The following is an 18,960-nucleotide window of genomic DNA, read 5'->3' on the forward strand; positions in this document are numbered from 1 at the left end:
CTGAACGAACAAACAGCATTAGTAGTCTATACCTGCGAGAGAAACAAAGACAGGTATATTATGTTATCGACCTATATCGGTCTTATTCTTTTTGCTCCTTACGTAATAATTACTATTACTTTTCGACTTGCGTTCTAAACATAATATTTTTTTTGTATCCTTTATTATATTATCTTCTTTCATACTCAATAATAATATGAATAAAGATTTAATGTTTATTTTCATATTTTGTTTTTAACTAGCTTATCCCTTTGATTAATTTTAGCAACTAGCATAAAGTTAAAACTATTTAAATTTTTTTTATTAATAACATGAATAAATATTGGGATCGTGGGTCAATGGGATTTACTAATTTCAAGAGACATTCAAGTATTAAACATTCTTTATTTTTTATAGAAAAAATTGTTGATGTTTTTAAAGAAGTTGGTGTATGCTAATTTATAGTTGAGCTTTTCTTAAGATTTTAGTAGGTACCTGGGGCCTAGATTAAAGATTTTATGTTTGTATAGTATATTTTTATATTTGTTTCATAATATTACTAGCTTATTAAAATATAATGGGTAAAAGTTAATAGTTCTTGGTTTATGATCTGGGACCTTTAATATGTTATTTAGACCACGGTGTATACGTTCACAACATTTATTTCGTCCGACATAATATAAAATCTCATAAATTATTCAATCCTTAATACATAGTGCTAGAGCATATCACACTTATACTTTATATTGTAATTTAAAGCACAAATTTTAAATTCCAGTTTAGTAGAGTTACACTTAACTTTAATATTGCTTGATATTGCCATGGTTTTTTACTGATCATATTTTTATTACAGATAATCTAACTAAACTTAGAAATAATAAATCTGGGAAAAAATACTAATATTTTTTATTTTATTCCGGAACTTACAAGAATCAACTTCGACCACCATTGTGAAATTCAACCATTATAGCATAGCATGACGGGTCAAAAACGTAATAATATTATTATTTTCTACGGTTATATTCCTAGTCTGTGGTACCATTATTGTTTTTAATTTTCACAAGCCGTAAGTAATCTGTGATAATTGTCGATAAGTTTTGGGAGTGTTGTGATTTGTGAATTATTTAAAAAAATCTACATTCATAGAAATTTAAGTAATGAATCAGATAATATGAAGTCTGTAAAGTACATTTAAATTAAATCGACAACTTCTTTCGCCTTCGTAAGTACATATGATTGTTTTAAACAGAGTAATACATTAGTAGTACTTAAAAATACTAAAAATATATTGTTTCAGAAAAATAGCTATGCCGGAGCATTTGGAACTTCAGCATCTTGTAGATTTATCTGTTGGAAGCGATGAAACTTTGCCAAACCTTCTCGAGAATAAACGACCTTTGATAAAGCGATGTCCATACATTGGTTTACTCCTGGCCACATTATCTTCGCTTTTCTTTTCATTATGTTCGGTAATAGTGAAAAGCCTAGTTAACATAGATCCAATCCAACTGGCAATGTTCCGTTTTATTGGTGTCTTATTGCCGACTGTGCCGATTGTTATTTACACTGAACAACCAATATTTCCACAAGGCAAGCGATTACTACTTATACTACGATCTATTGTTGGAACCATAGGACTAATGTTAAGCTTCTACGCTTTTCGGAATATGCCATTGGCGGATGCTTCAGTGATAGTTTTCTCAGTACCCGTGTTTGTTGCATTGTTCGCTCGAGTATTTTTAAAAGAGCCATGTGGTATTTGGAATACAATTTCTATAATATTAACTCTAGTTGGTGTAATACTAATCACTCATCCTCCATATATATTTGGTGAGGAAAAAGTTGAAAGCAATGAAAATTATGATAGTTTACGAGGTGCCATTGCAGCATTTGTCTCTACAATATTTGGGGCTAATGCTTATGTGTTGTTACGAGTGCTTAAAGGTTTACATTTCTCTGTTATTATGACTAATTTTGGTGCTATTGCTATATTACAAACATTATTTGTTTCTGTGGTATTTGGCACTTTGTGTATGCCAAATTGTGGTACAGAACGGCTTCTAGTTGTATGCCTAGCTTTATTTAGTTATTTAGGACAAATTCTACTGACTATGTCTTTGCAAATGGAGCAAGCCGGTCCAGTTGCTATTGCAAGGTCTGCAGATATTGTATTTGCTTTTCTTTGGCAAGTAATGTTTTTTGATGAGATACCAAGTAAATATTCAGTTTGTGGAGCTGTCTTAGTTCTTTCTTCAGTATTATTAGTAGGTTTACGTAAATGGGCTTTAGCTCTCCCAGCTGAGTCACAGTTAAGAAAAATGTTAGGAATTTTGGCACAATAAATATTCTTATACTTTATATTTTTCATACATTAAAATTATTCTAATGGTGTCTTTTGAAGCCTTAGTATAAACATATTGTGGTTCCATTTTAGTAGTCGGAAGTATATTGAATGTAGGCCTAGATAATGTTTAAAATTTCAAATTTAGTTCCTTCTAGTCAGTTATGAAGTGATATTTTAAGTAAGTTTAAACTAAGTTATCAAAGTTGTTTTTTATATATTGATAACAATTTTTATTTCTTAAATCACTGATGTTATAATTTTTATAAAATCTCTAGTACTTAAAAAAATACTCCAAAGACTGTTAAATAAACACAATGTATAGTTTAAATTAACAAGCATTGAGTCAATGGGATGATGAAAATTATATGTTAATGTTCGGTAAGGCATAGAATGTACCCCTGTACCAAAATCAAATGATTCCTGTAGTGTAAATAGATATTGCATTATTAACTTAGTTTATTTTTTATAGGATGATACTTCATTTTGACATAATTTTATAATAATGCAAAAAACATATTTATTTTTTTGCACAAATTATGATATAGTAATTTGATTCAATTATTTAAATTATAGCATTGTTACTTATATTTACTGTTAATGCATCAAATTTAAGTAGGCATAAACTTATCAGCTGGAGTTATGTAATTCATGTTAGGAAAATGTTTTTAGTGTAGGCTTGCAATACTTAGATCTGACTACACAGGGCTCAATTTTCTTTTGTAAGGTGCATTGAACATATTAAGTTCAGTATAAGGTTCTTACAATTGAAAATTCAGTGCTAGAAATATAAGCTAGGCATCTAGTTAATACCTACCATTTTGTGTTCCTTATTGGCCTTATCTTGCATGTCTGGGTTGTGCTTACCATGATTATAAAGCTTAAACATACTTAAATAAAATAGCACAGGCCCAAAAACTCCTGATCCTTGTAGTAAATATAAGTTTTCATTCTACTAATTTTGTCTTCACAGTACTCTTAATTGAATATATGACATGGTTAAGCAGATATAAAATAAAATGGTTTATCATGCACATTTTTTTTACCAATCAATATTTTACTTGGTATTAAAATGAAAGTTATCATAGTAACAATGTAATTTAGAATATAAAATACAACTAGTAACAAAAGCTATACTGTTTTTATTGCGCTATTAAATATTTAAGAATTGTTTTATTATAATAAATCATTAATCTATTTAGAAAATATTAAATTGTGATATTTTTTCTCACCTATGTAATGAGTTATATTGCTTATTAAATAAGAAAAAAAAATCAAATTGTTGTTTAATTTATTTATGACAATACTCAATACCCATCTTTTGCTTTAGTTTACTATGCCAGTTTTATGAAGATACATATGTTTTTACAGAATATAGGGTTGATCATATATATATTTTATGACAACACTTCGTAAAAAAAATTTAACTTGAGAATGTTCATACATTTTATTCTCATTCTATCTTCCTTGATACTGAATATGACATAAGCTAAGTTATAACTAGACCTACAAACTTTATGGTTAATGACCTAATTGAATACTGTTTATAAATGCTTAAAAATATTTCTTGATCTGATATAGAAAGTGTATTTATTTAATTGAGTGTAACTTCTTTTTCCATAACAAAATGGTATTTTTATCACCAACGGTACCATCCGTCATAATTTATCTCCTATAACTGTGGTTTTGAGTCTTTCTCTAAAATCTGTGCTGGATTCTGCATATCTAGTTGACATTGGGCAATATCACTAAGAGCACCTTGAATTTTTTCTAACAATATTTCTCCTTGGCGGACCACCTGGAACAAAATAATGGATTTGAGGTTTACAAATATACAATAGTTCTATTGATTTCAACGCAATCAGTAAGAGTTAATCAAGGTAATTAGCGCTTAAAATTTCTCAAGATAAACCAAAACTAACAAAAATTTATTTACCTCTTCTAATTGTTCTGCAGCTTCTTTGTTCTCAGCCTCCAGACGCCTCAAACTTTGAACCTGAAGTTCTGTTGAACTTTCTTCACTTGGAAGTGATTCGATAAGAGTGTCAATATCCTTAGCACAACGTGAGATTAATGTCGCAAATAGAACAGCATAATCTTCTTGACTCTGTTGTTGCTGTGGGGTTTGTGAACCGCTGCGGTCAAAACCAGGGAATTTGCTTGGAGTCGAGAACTGTTGTAAGACACCAATACTGTTGCAAAAGTACTCTGCTTGCTGTAACAAAATAACTTATAGCGTTAAGAATTTACTCAAGCCAAATTTAGTATTAGACACTACACTGCCACTACCTGATTAATTGTATCTTGTAATTGGGTCAAACGGTCTGCCATTTTTGCTTCGTTATTGAGTTTAAAATGTTCCTGGATTGTTAAATAACAAATTATTTAAGTTTACTACAGTACTTGTTTTCTTGTTATATATATATATATATTACTGATTTTCACTTGTTTCGATATTTTGTTGGGCATAAGTCAGTGTCACATACAGTGTTTAGTTGTCATTTGTCACGAAATTTTGTTTTTAACATACGTCTAAGATGTTCATAGGTTCATTAAAATTTTGAAAGATGGCGCTACATAGTTAAAAAAATTAAACAACGCTTATTAATTATAAAACTAATATTATAATAACAAATATATGTATTTAAAAACGTTATCATCTACAGTGTTTAATCCAATTTTTATATGTTACCAGAAATAATTTTATAAATGTACAATTTTAGTTATTGTTTCTCTCCAGCTTATTGTTAATTTTCATTGTAATAGTACATGCTGAAAATTAAGTTATTAAAAAAATACTGTAAGTTTAATTAGAATTAATGTATAATTACCATAAGACATGGAAAATTAAATAAGACTTAGAAATATGTTATGTATAATATTAAGTTTGACTGAATCTTTCGACTGGCGTATGGCACTCAGCAAAATCATATTATTTGACGTTATAAAATGTAAAATTTTGTAGAATAACAATTCAAATTACTGTTATATCCAAATATTTTATATGACACTTTTAATCGTAAAATAACCTATATAGTTTTTACGATGACCGCATTTTTCATAGGTGTGTATAAAGTCCCATAACTACTTACAGGGCACGCACATGCATATTTTCAATCAATTTTTTTAGTAGTAGGTGATCGGTCTTTTATACAAGTCGTCCATTATTTCGGGGTTTACACATGGGTTTAGGCACTAGCTGTGCATAATTGGATTTTCTTTCTATATTTACAATTCTAAAAAGTTAAAGTTATAAAAACATCGCAAAGGACTGGCATATCATCTGAATTCCGAAATAATCGACAGACAGCACAAGCAAACGTTGGTCAATCGGAGAAAAATGGTTATCTTAAAGAATAAAAGTACACTAATGTTTTTGGAATGAATCCTTAAAATAGGGGAGTATTAAGTTCCCAATTAAAATATGTTACGACGCATTACGAAAATTAAGTGTCGCACTGTCCTAGACATCTTGAAATATCCACCTGCATCTCGCGGCGGGAAAACCGGCTGTAAGTCGAAAAGCACATTCACGTCGCACCTACACCGCGTATTTAGTGGATAAACAACCTCTTTGCGGTGCGCACGTGTGTTCGTCTACGAACCTTTACGATTTCGAATCTTAAAAATAATATAGTCTGCAAGTGTTGTTCGTGGAGGATGGATTAAGTGTTGACAGGAGTAACTATTTGAAACTGAAAGTTTATAAGTGTCTGTGAAAAGTGGGATCAGGTCAAAAGTCCCCTAGCTTAAAAGGTATTTTTTTTAATAAATATAATGTTTATTATTTATTATACAATCATTAAAACCAATATTAATATTATTTGTTTTTATAATCTGTGATAAGAATCAGTTCAAGAGATTTGCGAGGCAGTGGAATTCTATCCAGTTTCATTCATCGTATTTCGCAATTGCAAATATCGCTCTATTTATTTCCTCAAAATATTATTTAACATATTTTAATTTAGATTTAGTACCCAAGTATTTTATTGAGTTTAGGTTAGGTTAGTTTTGAGTTTGTTTTCCGCCAATATTTGAGTCTATTTTTCTTTAATTGTATTTAAATTGTGGTTTGTATAATAATGCAATTGTGCAGTGTAATCAATTCTATAGAGATTTGACAGATCAAGTGAACCATCTAAATATTTATTTTAGCTTAACTTATTGCTTAATATTTTATTTTGTGTAGAGGTTTTTCAATTTGCAAATTATTTGGTAGGAAGTATTAATATTCCTCACTCCTACACAGAGCATGGTTAAAGTTACAAAAGTAAATATATTACGTTATAATTAATTAAACGACCTTACTCCTTATACAACACATATCGAATGATTTTTATGAATATTTAAATAAATCATTATTACTCTTATATTTTAAATATTATGGCAATATTTTTGACTTTATGCCAGTTTCAAGTAAAAGCTTGGGAAACTACACGCGAGAAAACATAAACAAAGACATTCAAAGAAAACAAAGGGATAAGCTAGTTAAAAACAAAATATTTACATAAACATATTATTATTGATTATGAAAGTAGATAATACATTATAATACAGTAAAGTATAAAGTAAAAGGCAGGAGATTTTACTCAGAAACGGAACATGTAGTAATTGTAAGGAATACATAAAGGAGGTGCGGTCGGAATTTATTATTTTATATAGGTTATACATAAAAACAGAAACGTCTGTCACTCTCGCCCTTGTGTCATTTGCAAATAATCAAATGTGACAAAAGGTGACACTAAATATCTAAAGAAATCTCTATACTTTTTTGGTCAAATAAATAAAAAAATCTTTTCTTATGAGCACTATAATTCTAAGTTATTATTATATTAAATACTACGCGACCTCCGAAGGAGCGAAGGCCTCCTTATTCCACTTGTCACCTTCGTTACCATTTTGTTTTCATTCGTTTTAAATTTTGAACTTATCTTAATACATATTAACATTGTAAATTCGATCAGTTTAAACATTTCAGTTTGTGCGGTATGAAAGATAAATATCTGTTGCAATAATTTGAATTTAATGTTTTTGAATAACAGTGATTAAAAATCACTTAGAGACAGGTATAATTAATATTATTGGCGAATTATGCAGTTCTATTGCGGTCAATGATAAGTTATCAGTTAACAATCGTCATTTTTGCCATTCTTTGCGGCTATGTAGGCAGAATATAGGGTTGTTGATTAAAAGTTATAAAGCTTCAAAGATATAAATGTTTCGGAATTCATAACTTTACCTAAGTATTCGTTTATGTGATGTACATAAATCGAACATTGGAAAATGCTATTATTATTACAAATCAATATTTTTGATGAACTAGCGAGATGTGGAAAATTTACTTCCAGGGGAAAATGGTTATCTATGTGCTGTGTTGGCTGTCATTTTATCAAATGTATATTAATAAAATATCGAACGTCGGATCTTAATAATCTTCCGTCATAGTTGACAGCCCTGGAGTGCTAAACAGTAAACTATTGTAATTGCGAAAAATACCTGTTTGATGGATCGCTTTGATTTATGCATGTGGTTAACGCTTTTTAGTCGTGTTAAATAAACACTGTGTAGTGTAGAATAAAACCGAAAAGTTAGGTTTCAAGAGGCATTTGATACAATATAAAAAAAAAACAGTGGCGCTACTACCTTTTTAGTTCTGGGCCCCAGATTTCTGTATCTGTTCCATGATCAATTGTCAATCTAATAGGCAAGTAGGTGATGCGCTTCCTGTGACACAGGCCGTCGATATTTTAGGTCTAAGGCAAGCCGAATAGCTCACGATGTTTTCCTTTACTGTTTGAGCGAATGTTAAATGTGCACATGCAAACAGAAAGTCCATTGGTGTACGACCGGGGATCGAACCTACGACCTCAAGAATTAAAGTCGCACGCTGAAGCCACTGCTTAGTAGCTAATAATATTTGGTTTATGTGTACATCAAATAAAGTGATTTTACGTATTTTGACCTAGTAAAATTAAAATGTATTGTAAATTCTTAGCCAGTTCATAAAAATATATCAGTATTATTTCTCGATTTTAATTTTAATATTTCTGTAAAATTGTAATTGTGATGTGAAGAGACAGAAAATTTTATGAATAAGGTATATTTTTAATGTTACCATTTTTAATCGTATTTTTGGCTTTTGACTTAAATTCAAAGACAACTTGACGTATTAAATATTCTAGAAAATAAAACTGCTGAGAAATAGATTATACAAATATCTGTCGTCACGCTCCGGTCAAACTGAAAGTCAATTAACGCTTACTTGTAAATTCATAATTCACGTTCTCTAACACACGACGCGTTGTTTCGTTTTCTAATAAAGAAATGCTGAAACTGAACTTAATATTTATCAAACTTATAGGGTGATACTGAGACTGGAGAGTAAGCGGAAAATACTTCCGTATGTTAAAATTATATTATTCTCTTGTACACATTATGACATATACCACAGAATAGTAAGGATGAACTTTACCGCATTGATAAATGTGGTGATTAAACAATCATACTTCACAGATTTGCATATGTTTAATAAAAATTAAGTCGACTTCTCAAATACCTTATAACCTAGGTATATCTGCTCAAAGTATAGCCTACATCAAGAGGATAGACAACGTCTATGGTCTACTGAGAAAGGGATACTAAGTTTTTATGCGTTTAAGCTTCTGTGGTGGACTGTAACTCATTTTTACTTATCAGTTTTCTTTAATAGGTAATCGATCTTCTGCGTCTCTATCTGTACCTATTTGTAGAACACATTAAATGAACTCTTATAATTGAGTTAATCTTGTAATTTCGTTATTTTCGTCCATAAAACCTAAACCATAGATCTTTTGTACAGATATTTAAATTTCGAATTAATTTCCATCAGTTTCATAGATTGGTTTTTCTAATATACGAATATGCCGATTAATTTTAGTATTGTTTAAGTAAAATACTCGTCAGATGGCACGTGAAAGTGATGACCTCTCAAACCGGCTCAGCCACTCAGTCGATAGACGTTTGCAAAACGTGGCTATAGTTAAGGTACCGCAAATATTTTTCTAATATTAAAGAGGGAATGGCTGTAGCTTAATAGACACAGAACTCTAGTCTATGGATTTATTCCAGGAATCGTATTAACCATGCTCCTCTCAAAATTATTTAATTAATTCAATTACCACATTATTTATAAGGAAGTGACTAGACCTTCTACGAAGAAAGTGAAAAAGTAGGCTGTTCGCGCTAAATCGGTGTCAATCAAAGAAGGATTTGACAATTGTCGATTTGACTTTGACACACGAACCCGAGATGGTAGGTGCTGTCGCGTGCGCACTAAATATATACCGCATACTGTATGGCATTTACTTTTTTTTTTGATTCATCATGGAAGGATCCAGTGTTTGGAGTGAGATACGTTGATGGTAAGTGCTAGTTTTAGTCTTAACGATTATTGGATTCCTTTTTTTATTATACTGACACGCGACAGCTGAAACAGCGCATATTATTTCACCGAGGGAAGAGAGCATCCTGGATATAGCTTCCGGATACCCAGGCCCACACATAGGCCTTAAAATGAACGAGAACATAGCTAAAATAATGAAAAAGTGCGCGGCGAAATGCCTTACATTATGCCCTAAGACAGAAGTGGCAATGGGCGGGGCATAGGAAGATACACAGATAAATGGTGGACTTTAAAGACAGCTGTATGGAAAGAACCAAGGGGAAGAAGGAGTGCCCCAAAAAAAGGTGGATAGAAGAAATAGAAGCGGTAGCAGGAAGCGAATGGAGAAGGAAAGCCATAGACAGAGTCAGTTGGAAAAAGCTGGAGGAGGCCTTTACCCGTGAAGGGGTTCCGATCGACGGTACTGAAGGTAGAAAGGATATAGGATAAAATGAATGTGTAAACGGGCTTTATTATTATATCTCGAAACTGGTGAAGAAAAAAACAGCGATGTAGCACATTTGGTATGATAATTTATTATTCTTGATTAATTATCTGTCTTAGAATTAATTTGGGCTTCATGAACGTAGTAAGAGCTGCTACAAATCTTTATATAAACAATGTTTTGTGTTTGTATTAGTTTCCTCACATTTTTGCGTACATGCGTAGTAGCTTCTACAAGCAGAAGTTCTATAATTTCTATTAATCCAGTGGCATTACAACTACAACCTAGATTGTATACTTTCCTGTCTTTGTGGACAAAGGCAATTTAATAGTTATTAAGTGCCGGTTTCCTTACAATATGTAGTCACAGTCACAGACAAGTTTTATTTGCGTACATAGAAAAAAATATACTAATTTAAAAATGCCGGCAGCGAGCCCTCTGGCCTTGAGAGTATGCATGGTCCATCACTTGCCATGAGATGAGCCTCCTGTCCTGTTCTATAAAAAAATAGAAGAATCGAGTGGTGTACTACCAGGATATGGGCACTGCTCCTCCAAAGCAATGCATAATCGCTGCCCTTAAATATGTACTATGACGATAATCATTATTTTAATGTACCGCGTGAATCAAAATATATTTAAATACAAGTTTTATGTAGGATGTCGTGTGTAGTAGGACTTTAATATTAGTCTTAAAAGCAGGTAATTAAACATACAAATTGTATACACGCAAGGTCGCAAAACGGAATAAATCAAGATTATAGCAGTTTTAGTCTATGAAATTATAGCATATAAACACAAATAACACATTTATGTAGTGCTCGCCCTTTATTCTGCCAAACGCACTGACATTGTTGTTGACTCTGTTTTCTTACCGATTTCCAAAAGATATATAAGCAAAGTAAAATAAACCATATTTGATATATATTAGATCAATTTAAGAAAGTAACATTGTTATTTACATTTTTGGATATCTACTTCCCCCTCCTCGTTTATGATAATTATGATATATTAATGTTTTGAACTATACTTTTTTAAATTTAGTATTGAAGTTACCTTACATGTATTTTTATAGCTCGTTGTTTTAAATGTCACCTTGACATTTAAAACTGACTCTGGGCGTGAATCCTCATTAATTTGTGTTTACCTTTTAAACGTTTAAACTGTTTATTTGTAAATTCCTAAGACATTATTGTTTTTAGAATTTTTTGTCTTTAGATTTTTATTCGTAAACGTCTTACATAAAATGAAAAAAGTATTTTTATTCGCAGTACAATGTTGTATCGTTTGACCACATTCGTATCTAATAATTTTCGTAATACACACACAAACCAAGTGACAGGCATTAAAGATATATTATTTATATATATTTTAATACAATAACTGAATTGCTAAGAATCTAAAATCCAAATTGTATTATAATCATTTTCAACAGAAATTGTATTACAATTATATAACATAAAAGTATTGAGTTTCATATTTTACAAGGGACAATGTAAAATATTTTTGGAATTATTAACTATTTTCACCCGCAAAATTAACATCCCGGTAAATTGAGAAATGAGTTAAACTATTCTGAATTATCGCTGATATTTCGTGCCTAGAACGATTTCCTCGTAAGGTGCTTTGATAAAGTGCTATCTGGAACCTTCAAAGTTTGGAGTTTTAGCTATTATAGCCTTATCGTGTAAACTGCTGTTTCGAAGTCGTTAATATTTAATGATAATGCAAAGTTTTTCGACGCGAAACGCGCCAGGCGGTAATAAATTTTATTACGAATTCAGTTGTTAAAAGTAATATTCTCAATTAGTTATTACTGTAGCCATGAGCGTGAGGAATTTAAAGCAAAAGACGAGAAGCGTTTCGTTTCATTGCGATTGGTCAGCATATCTCAGAGGTGTAACGAACCGACTTTCTGAAGAGCTGGGAAACTTGGTTCTAACTCTAAAAGCAACTCAACTCTTATTGCAGCCTGGTTCTGGTTTTAAGGTTAGACAATAGGTTTCTGTGCCTGATATACCGTCGATTTTTGGTTAAAACATGGTCTTCATACATTGTTTACTGTCATAGTACGAGCTATAGATTACAGTTACAGCTCCGAGAATTGTTTGGTCAGGTTATTTTAGAAGAGTTTTATTTTATGATTATTGCGACCTTTTTGTAATTGAGGGGCAATCTGTAATATACTGTATATGCGTTAGTATACAGTATATTACGGATTACGTGGCGTGACTGCTTTGTGGTGAAGAGTTATATGGGATTTCCTACTTGCATGCCAACTAAGACCCTACGGCGCCAGCAGCAATCGCCTGAGGCAGGACGCGGTAACAGCGTAGCCTTGTCCGCATCCCGCCACGCGATCAGCCGTTGAAATCAGGCCTCATATAGCCATGAATGATGTGGAATGGTCCTTGGTACAGCAAGGGCCATACTTACATCGGCCTATTCACCCTGGATTGTAGAGCTGTCGGGTGCAATGCAAGTATCGCTTAGGGCACAGCCGAGATTAGAACGCGCTTAAAGGCTAACACTTCAGGCACTCTAGTTTCCTATAATCTAGCTTCTTCTATTATTGTTAGATTAAATACATTTTTAAATTACGTGTACAGTGTATTAGTTGATACTTTTTAGAATTCAAGTTATACTTTAGGATCTGCGTTGTAATTACGTGCAGCCTCGTTTATCACGTTAATTACTAGTTTTTTTGTATTTCCTGCTACAATTTTGGATCTTTTAAGTGACTTTAATTAGTATGCGAATCACGATAGGCCTGTCGCGGATTTCGTAATTTAATTTAGGAGATACTGGGAATATTACACTACATATTTTCTTAACTCGAAAATATATTTTTAAACGATTTCATGCTCCATTTTGTCCATTCCAAATGTCTTTGATAAGAATTATTTATTTGCAAGAATGCTGTGCATACAATAATATAGATACAATCTGATTTTCTTCGCATGTTCTGTTACAGACAAATGCAATTTTGTCTAGAAGACTTTTATAATTATGTATTACGTTACATTATCACTTTACTTCTGTCTATTTCGTTAATTGATTCATTCCTTGATTTGAACTAGGAATCATGTTATATTTTCAGTATATACATATACAATAATGCGGTGACATCGTGAAACGCGCTAACGACCGCTGAGTATAAATGCAACATCTCGACAGACACTTGGACCTACGTCCTGTGGTGGTTTGAAGATTCTTCAGGATAGATAAATAACTTTCGGCCTATCTTCAAGAGCCATATAGCTGGTAGGGGCTGACTCATTTGGGTTTATAGGGCAGAAATAATTCTGTCGGTGGTCCGAAACATCGCAGTTAACCGAATCCTGGGTCCTTGGGTTTTGCGCCACATGCCTAGACGGTTAGGTTAAAAATGTCGTAATAGTTAATTAAACATGTCTGTACCTAAATTGCTAAACTCGTGTCAGTGGTTCGCGCGTCGCCCGAATAAGTAACTAGTTGGGTAATTCTTAAATCGATGTCAAATACGCTATTTCGTAATGATGCTCTGAAAAGGGTATCGCTTCTAAATTTGAATATCCTCGACTACGGCGACCTTACGTGGATTTTTTTCCCGTGTTTATGCTTTTTAGTTATGATGACTTATAGATAAAATCGTATATTCTGCGTGACCTGGTTTTTGGCTTAGGTAGAGAATACTTCACGTAAAGGAACGCTATTTGTCGCTAAAAATACAGAACTAAAAGTAGGTTAGAGGTGGAGTCGTCTTATCGTACATACATTACAATGGCGTCACAGCCTTTAAGGTCTGTTCCTTAGATTTCTGTTTCCGTTCCGTGAGCATTTCTAAAAGGCAAGTTCGTCAACTTTTGGGTCTAAGACATGGTGGCTTTCTCGCGATGTTTTCCTTCATCGTACGAGCGAACCGAGCGAGCATCGAGCGAGAGCATTTTTTTTTTTTTTTTTCGTCAGGAAATGCTTTTACGCATATCCCTACGGTATTTTACACCAGCAGGGATTATGTGGGACTCAGACTTAATAAACCCTACCCACTAAAACCTGACGGATGACTTCAGCTCGCCAATGGGCGACGGCAGGTAACAGCTGAGCCCTATCCTTATCCAAACGCGAATGCCACAATGCCACATGACTCCTCTCACACACAAATCTTCCAAATCTTAACTTAGGGCAGACGTGCGAAAACACGGCGTCGCTGCCCCGGTCGTCGTTTCCTTACTTGCGGAGCATCTGAATCATTTTCACGCTGACGCTCCGCATTCTCTTTCTGACTCATGACGACCTCACAAAAAGCCTTGAAGGCATTCCAAGGACCGTCATTGTCAGCTTCCACCATTCTTTGAATAATTAGTGGAAGCGACAGATTGCCATCAATGCTATCAGCAAGCACCGAGCGAAAGTAGTACCAAGCCGGACACTCCTCCACTGTATGCCTCACCGTATCTTCTAAACAGTCACAATGATGACAAGCGGGTGTCGCCTCTCTTCCAACGATTCGATGCAGATAACTTCCGAAGCATCCATGGCCAGAGAGAACCTGCACGAGCCGATAGGAAAGCGATCCCCACCGTCGGTCCACCCAGTGTTTCAAAAAGGGACGAATAAGATCAACGGTATGTAAACCAAACCGACATTCACTTAACTCTTCCCTCCATTCTCGCAAAATTAAGCGGCGATACTCCTCCTTCCACACCTTGACTACCTCCAGAGGTGGGTCAAAACCACCACTCCTGGCTTCAGCTCTTCTCCAAAAAATGTCTCCCAAAGCCAGAGCTTCCAAGTGCCAAGGTGGAGTGGGAACCAGAGAGCTATGCCAGGTCCATAGCAAGTGAAGAAATGTAGTCTCTGCTACCTTCACCTACCTACCTTTTTCATTCTTACCTTCAAAGCATATTGTTAAAATATAATCAACATAATTGTAGATCGTTATCAACTCCAAGTGAAAGCCAATACAAGAATCATTGCCATCTTGAGTTTCGAAACACATACTGACCAAATACGATTTTACCTTGGGTAGATCGGAGTAATATTATTCAATTTTATTTTACGCTAAATATATATATATATATATTTAATCTCTGAAAGTACCAATTCCAATGCTATGTAAAGCATTAGAGAGAGATTTTAACCAAATATTGCTGGTAACTTTTTAAAATAATAATAGAGAAAATAAGTTGATATTTTATAGACGAAATAGGTTGTTACAAGTTTATTGCAATATTCAGATCAATTTGAATTATCAAAATGACAATTGACAATTACCGCAATTTTCGGTTTACGTAAAATTTACAGTTGACAACTTATACAATCATATTGACGTGCTTTAATTCTAATAGCGTATCTGTAATACTGCGTTCATTACTTTTGTTTTGCTGTAAGGAATAGTTATTGGTGTGCATATAAATAATACGTCGAAATTGTGTCTAGCTGCCAGAAATATGCAGTACATTCAATGGTGCTGTATAGAGTTAGCACAGGATTTCTGATTATTTTTAAGACAATATATCCTAAAATCGAACGCAGAATGTGTCATTTAGGTAAAGCATTAGCTTTATATAGCAGATTACTGTTAAGTCTTATTACCACTGTAGACCTCTATAATAAAAAACACGTTTACTTCCAATAAATAATTTAATATATATAATTGACTTAATTATAACTATATTTTTTTTCGTAACTTCGTTCAATTTCATTAATCAGACAAGGCCATGTACGGCTGTGTCCATGGATTTCTTTCTCTTCGCTTCCGCTATCTTCTATCCATCTTTATCTTGGCGCCTTTGTCTTCTGCCTCCTTACTTCTTTCTCTTGGCATATTGTTGTCTTGAAAGTACATCTTTTATCCGTGGATCTTGCTATGTGTCCCGCCCACTGCAATTTATATGATTTTCGTCCTTTACTTCGCTATTAACTTTTTGTATTTTTCTTATTTTTAGTACGTATCCATAACTGTCTAAAATGCTACTACTTTAGATGTAAAAAAACTAATTAAAAATATAATTTTATACGAATGAGAGTAAATGACTCAACTAATATCCTAATAATTGGGACAAAGATCTAGATTTTTCCCATTATATACACCGTTACCCCACATAACTGATTGTTCTTGAAATTTGTCACAGTACATTATATACTTAGCACTCTGCGTTCTTGTTAACACTACCTGTTAAAGAGTTATTCGATGTAGAACTTAGAACTTTTCACCTTTATTTACATTACATTACATTTCTATATATCAATTTACAATTATTATTATTACTATGAAGGATAAGAATATTGTAAATACTGTTCGTTTGTGTTTTGAATATTATGCTGAAGCCACTAGGCCAACGCCATAGTTGTACAACGATTTATGGGTTTTGCCAAATTAGGTGATGTTCGAAATACATAATTTCAATTTAATAATTTTTGGTGAGGGTATTTTTTCTGGGCCGACCGTCACATTTATTAGTTGAATCATTGTTGAGATTTAGTTGAGGTTACGTTAGACACATTTTTATTTTGATATATACTTTTTGTTAATTATAATTGATAATAGTTACGTCCACTATTTAGAATATTATAGTGAGTGTTTAGTGCGTTTTTGAGAACTATCGTGAGGCAAGGTATTAGCATCAGTCTAACCTCTATTTGTTCACAAACTAATAGAATTTCTCCAAATCCTTACGGCTGATAATATTATGTGCCTTTCTTCCTGGTAAGAAGATACTGTAACGAGGTATGTACTCAGGATTTATTATTCTAGTATGAGATTGTGTATCGACGGCCACCGAACCGTTCTTTGTGGTACATAATTTTTTGGCAGCACAGCGTGGTTTCGATCCATGCACCTCTGGGTTATGGGCCCAGCAGGCTTCCACTGCTGCAATTAGGTGATAAATTCGACTACAATTTTATTATTACATACATGATTCTACTCAGCTACTCAGGTTAACAATTGAATAACCTTGTTGGCAAATGCTACCTCATTTACAAAACAAATTCTATGAAAAAGAATGTAATGAAGCGTGACAATAAATTAGCATTTGAATAAACATACTCGTCACACGAATATCGATTAGTCGATACATCCGATTATCGATTCTAATATAAATTCAAGGGCGTGTCGATCATTTCCCATGGTGTTTACGTATTATGTTTAAATTTCAAAAAATCTAAATAGAAGGAATTTTAGCGTCTATGTTTAACCGCAGAATCACGGAGTTGTTTACCAGTAAAACTTAGTCTCTAGGGCCACCTGCCCTTGTACGAATGATAATAGATACCACTAGTGGGAAATCATGTAAAATATGTGCAGAAACTGGTTTTCTTTGGACAAAATGAAGTATTGATACAAAGTAAATATCTAGAATACACCATAATACCTAACGTTTAAACGTAAATTAATCAATGAAGCTTTTTGTAAATTATTTAAATGATCCTAATCCTTGGGATTGATTTCCTCCAGTTCAAACAATTTGTATAACTCAAAACTTAGCGATTAAAAAGAGTGGCGGAGAGTTTCTTGATTCTAAATATAAATTTAGAATCAATTTAACATATTTTCTGTTGACGTTCGTAAGTGTACAATTAATGTAAGTTTTTTTTTTTTTTTTTATAAAATAGGGGGCAAACGGGCAGGAGGCTCACCTGATGTTGAGTGATACCGCCGCCCATGGACACTCTCAATGCCAGAGGGCTCGCGAGTGCGTTGCCGGCCTTTTAAGAATTTGTACGCTCTTTTCTTGAAGGACCCTAAGTCGAATTGGTTCGGAAATACTTCAGTGGGCAGCTGGTTCCACATAGCGGTGGTGCGCGGCAAAAATTGCCTTGAAAAACGCTCAGTCGTGGAACGGCGGACGTCGAGGTGATACGGGTGGAATTTTGTATTCTGCCTCGACGTCCGATGATGAAACTCAGCTGCAGGTATTAATCCGAACAACTCCTCTGAACACTCTCCATGGTAAATGCGGTAGAAGATGCAGAGTGACCCCACATCTCTACGCAACGCCAAAGGATCGAGCCGCTCGGAGAGGGATTGGTCATCGACGATTCGAACCGCTCTTCGTTGGATACGGTCAAGTGGAAGGAGCTGGTACTGGGGAGCCCCCGCCCAGAGGTGAGAACAGTATTCCATGTGGGGCCGTATTTGCGCTTTATAGAGTTGCAAGCGGTGGCCCGGAGTGAAGTACCGTCTCGCCTTACTGAGCACACCAAGCTTCCCACCCCCCCCCAGCATTCACGGGTTTAAGGTCGGAACATGCTCCGTCGACGACGACCTTGATGCTCCGATCGGCCAGAAAGCTGGAGATCCAGTCGCATAATTTCTCGGGAAGCCCGTAGGCTGGAAGCTTCGAGAACAGTGCTTTGTGCCACACCCGATCGAAGGCTTTCGCTATGTCCAAACTAACCGCTAGCGCCTCCCCCTTGGACTCAATTGCCTCTGCCCATCTATGTGTAAGGTATACTAAAAGGTCACCAGCCGAACGACCACGACGAAAGCCGTACTGATAATCGCTAATTAGTTATTTTAAGTTTGTGGTTACCGCTCTTTAATATTTTGTATAGTTATTGGCAATCATTCCAATAATTGGTTCATTATAACTTGGTTTTAAAGTTTGTACTTTACGGGATTTTTTTCAATCTTTTAATATTATACAAATATATTTTAACATTATGAATTCGTTTGTTATATATTGATTTGATTGTTTACACGAACCCTTTCAGAATGAAAACTATAAACAATATTATCTTTGGCTTACGTTTTTTAAACTATGAACAGGTTAGATTATAAATTTGTATG

At 33.7% G+C, this 18,960-nt stretch overlaps 3 protein-coding genes across 4 annotated transcripts in view; 2 read left to right on the forward strand and 1 right to left on the reverse strand.

The window, feature by feature from the left end:
- The first annotated feature begins 1,060 nt into the window (after nt 1-1,060).
- On the forward strand, nt 1,061-3,470 carry LOC123710323 (solute carrier family 35 member G1). The gene is made up of 2 exons (XM_045662145.1): nt 1,061-1,201; nt 1,277-3,470. Exon 2 carries the CDS (start codon nt 1,287-1,289, stop codon nt 2,319-2,321), a length of 1,035 nt encoding a protein of 344 aa, XP_045518101.1. The 5' UTR covers nt 1,061-1,201; nt 1,277-1,286; the 3' UTR covers nt 2,322-3,470.
- A 124-nt stretch (nt 3,471-3,594) lies between these two features.
- Nucleotides 3,595-4,760, reverse strand: LOC123709757 (mediator of RNA polymerase II transcription subunit 21). The gene is made up of 3 exons (XM_045661290.1): nt 4,610-4,760; nt 4,257-4,535; nt 3,595-4,118 (listed from the first exon to the last, which is right to left on the reverse strand). Exons 1-3 carry the CDS (start codon nt 4,649-4,651, stop codon nt 3,993-3,995), a joined length of 447 nt encoding a protein of 148 aa, XP_045517246.1. The 5' UTR covers nt 4,652-4,760; the 3' UTR covers nt 3,595-3,992.
- A 1,106-nt stretch (nt 4,761-5,866) lies between these two features.
- LOC123710189 overlaps nt 5,867-18,960 on the forward strand; it is a 57,710-nt gene continuing 44,616 nt past the window's right edge. For both annotated transcript variants that reach the window (XM_045661944.1, XM_045661945.1), the window contains exon 1: nt 5,867-6,076. The gene's annotated coding sequence lies outside the window, so the exon portion shown is untranslated. The remainder of the gene's footprint in view (nt 6,077-18,960) is intronic.

This window comes from Pieris brassicae, chromosome 5 (assembly GCF_905147105.1).
Source record: "Pieris brassicae chromosome 5, ilPieBrab1.1, whole genome shotgun sequence".
NCBI lineage: Eukaryota > Metazoa > Arthropoda > Insecta > Lepidoptera > Pieridae > Pieris > Pieris brassicae.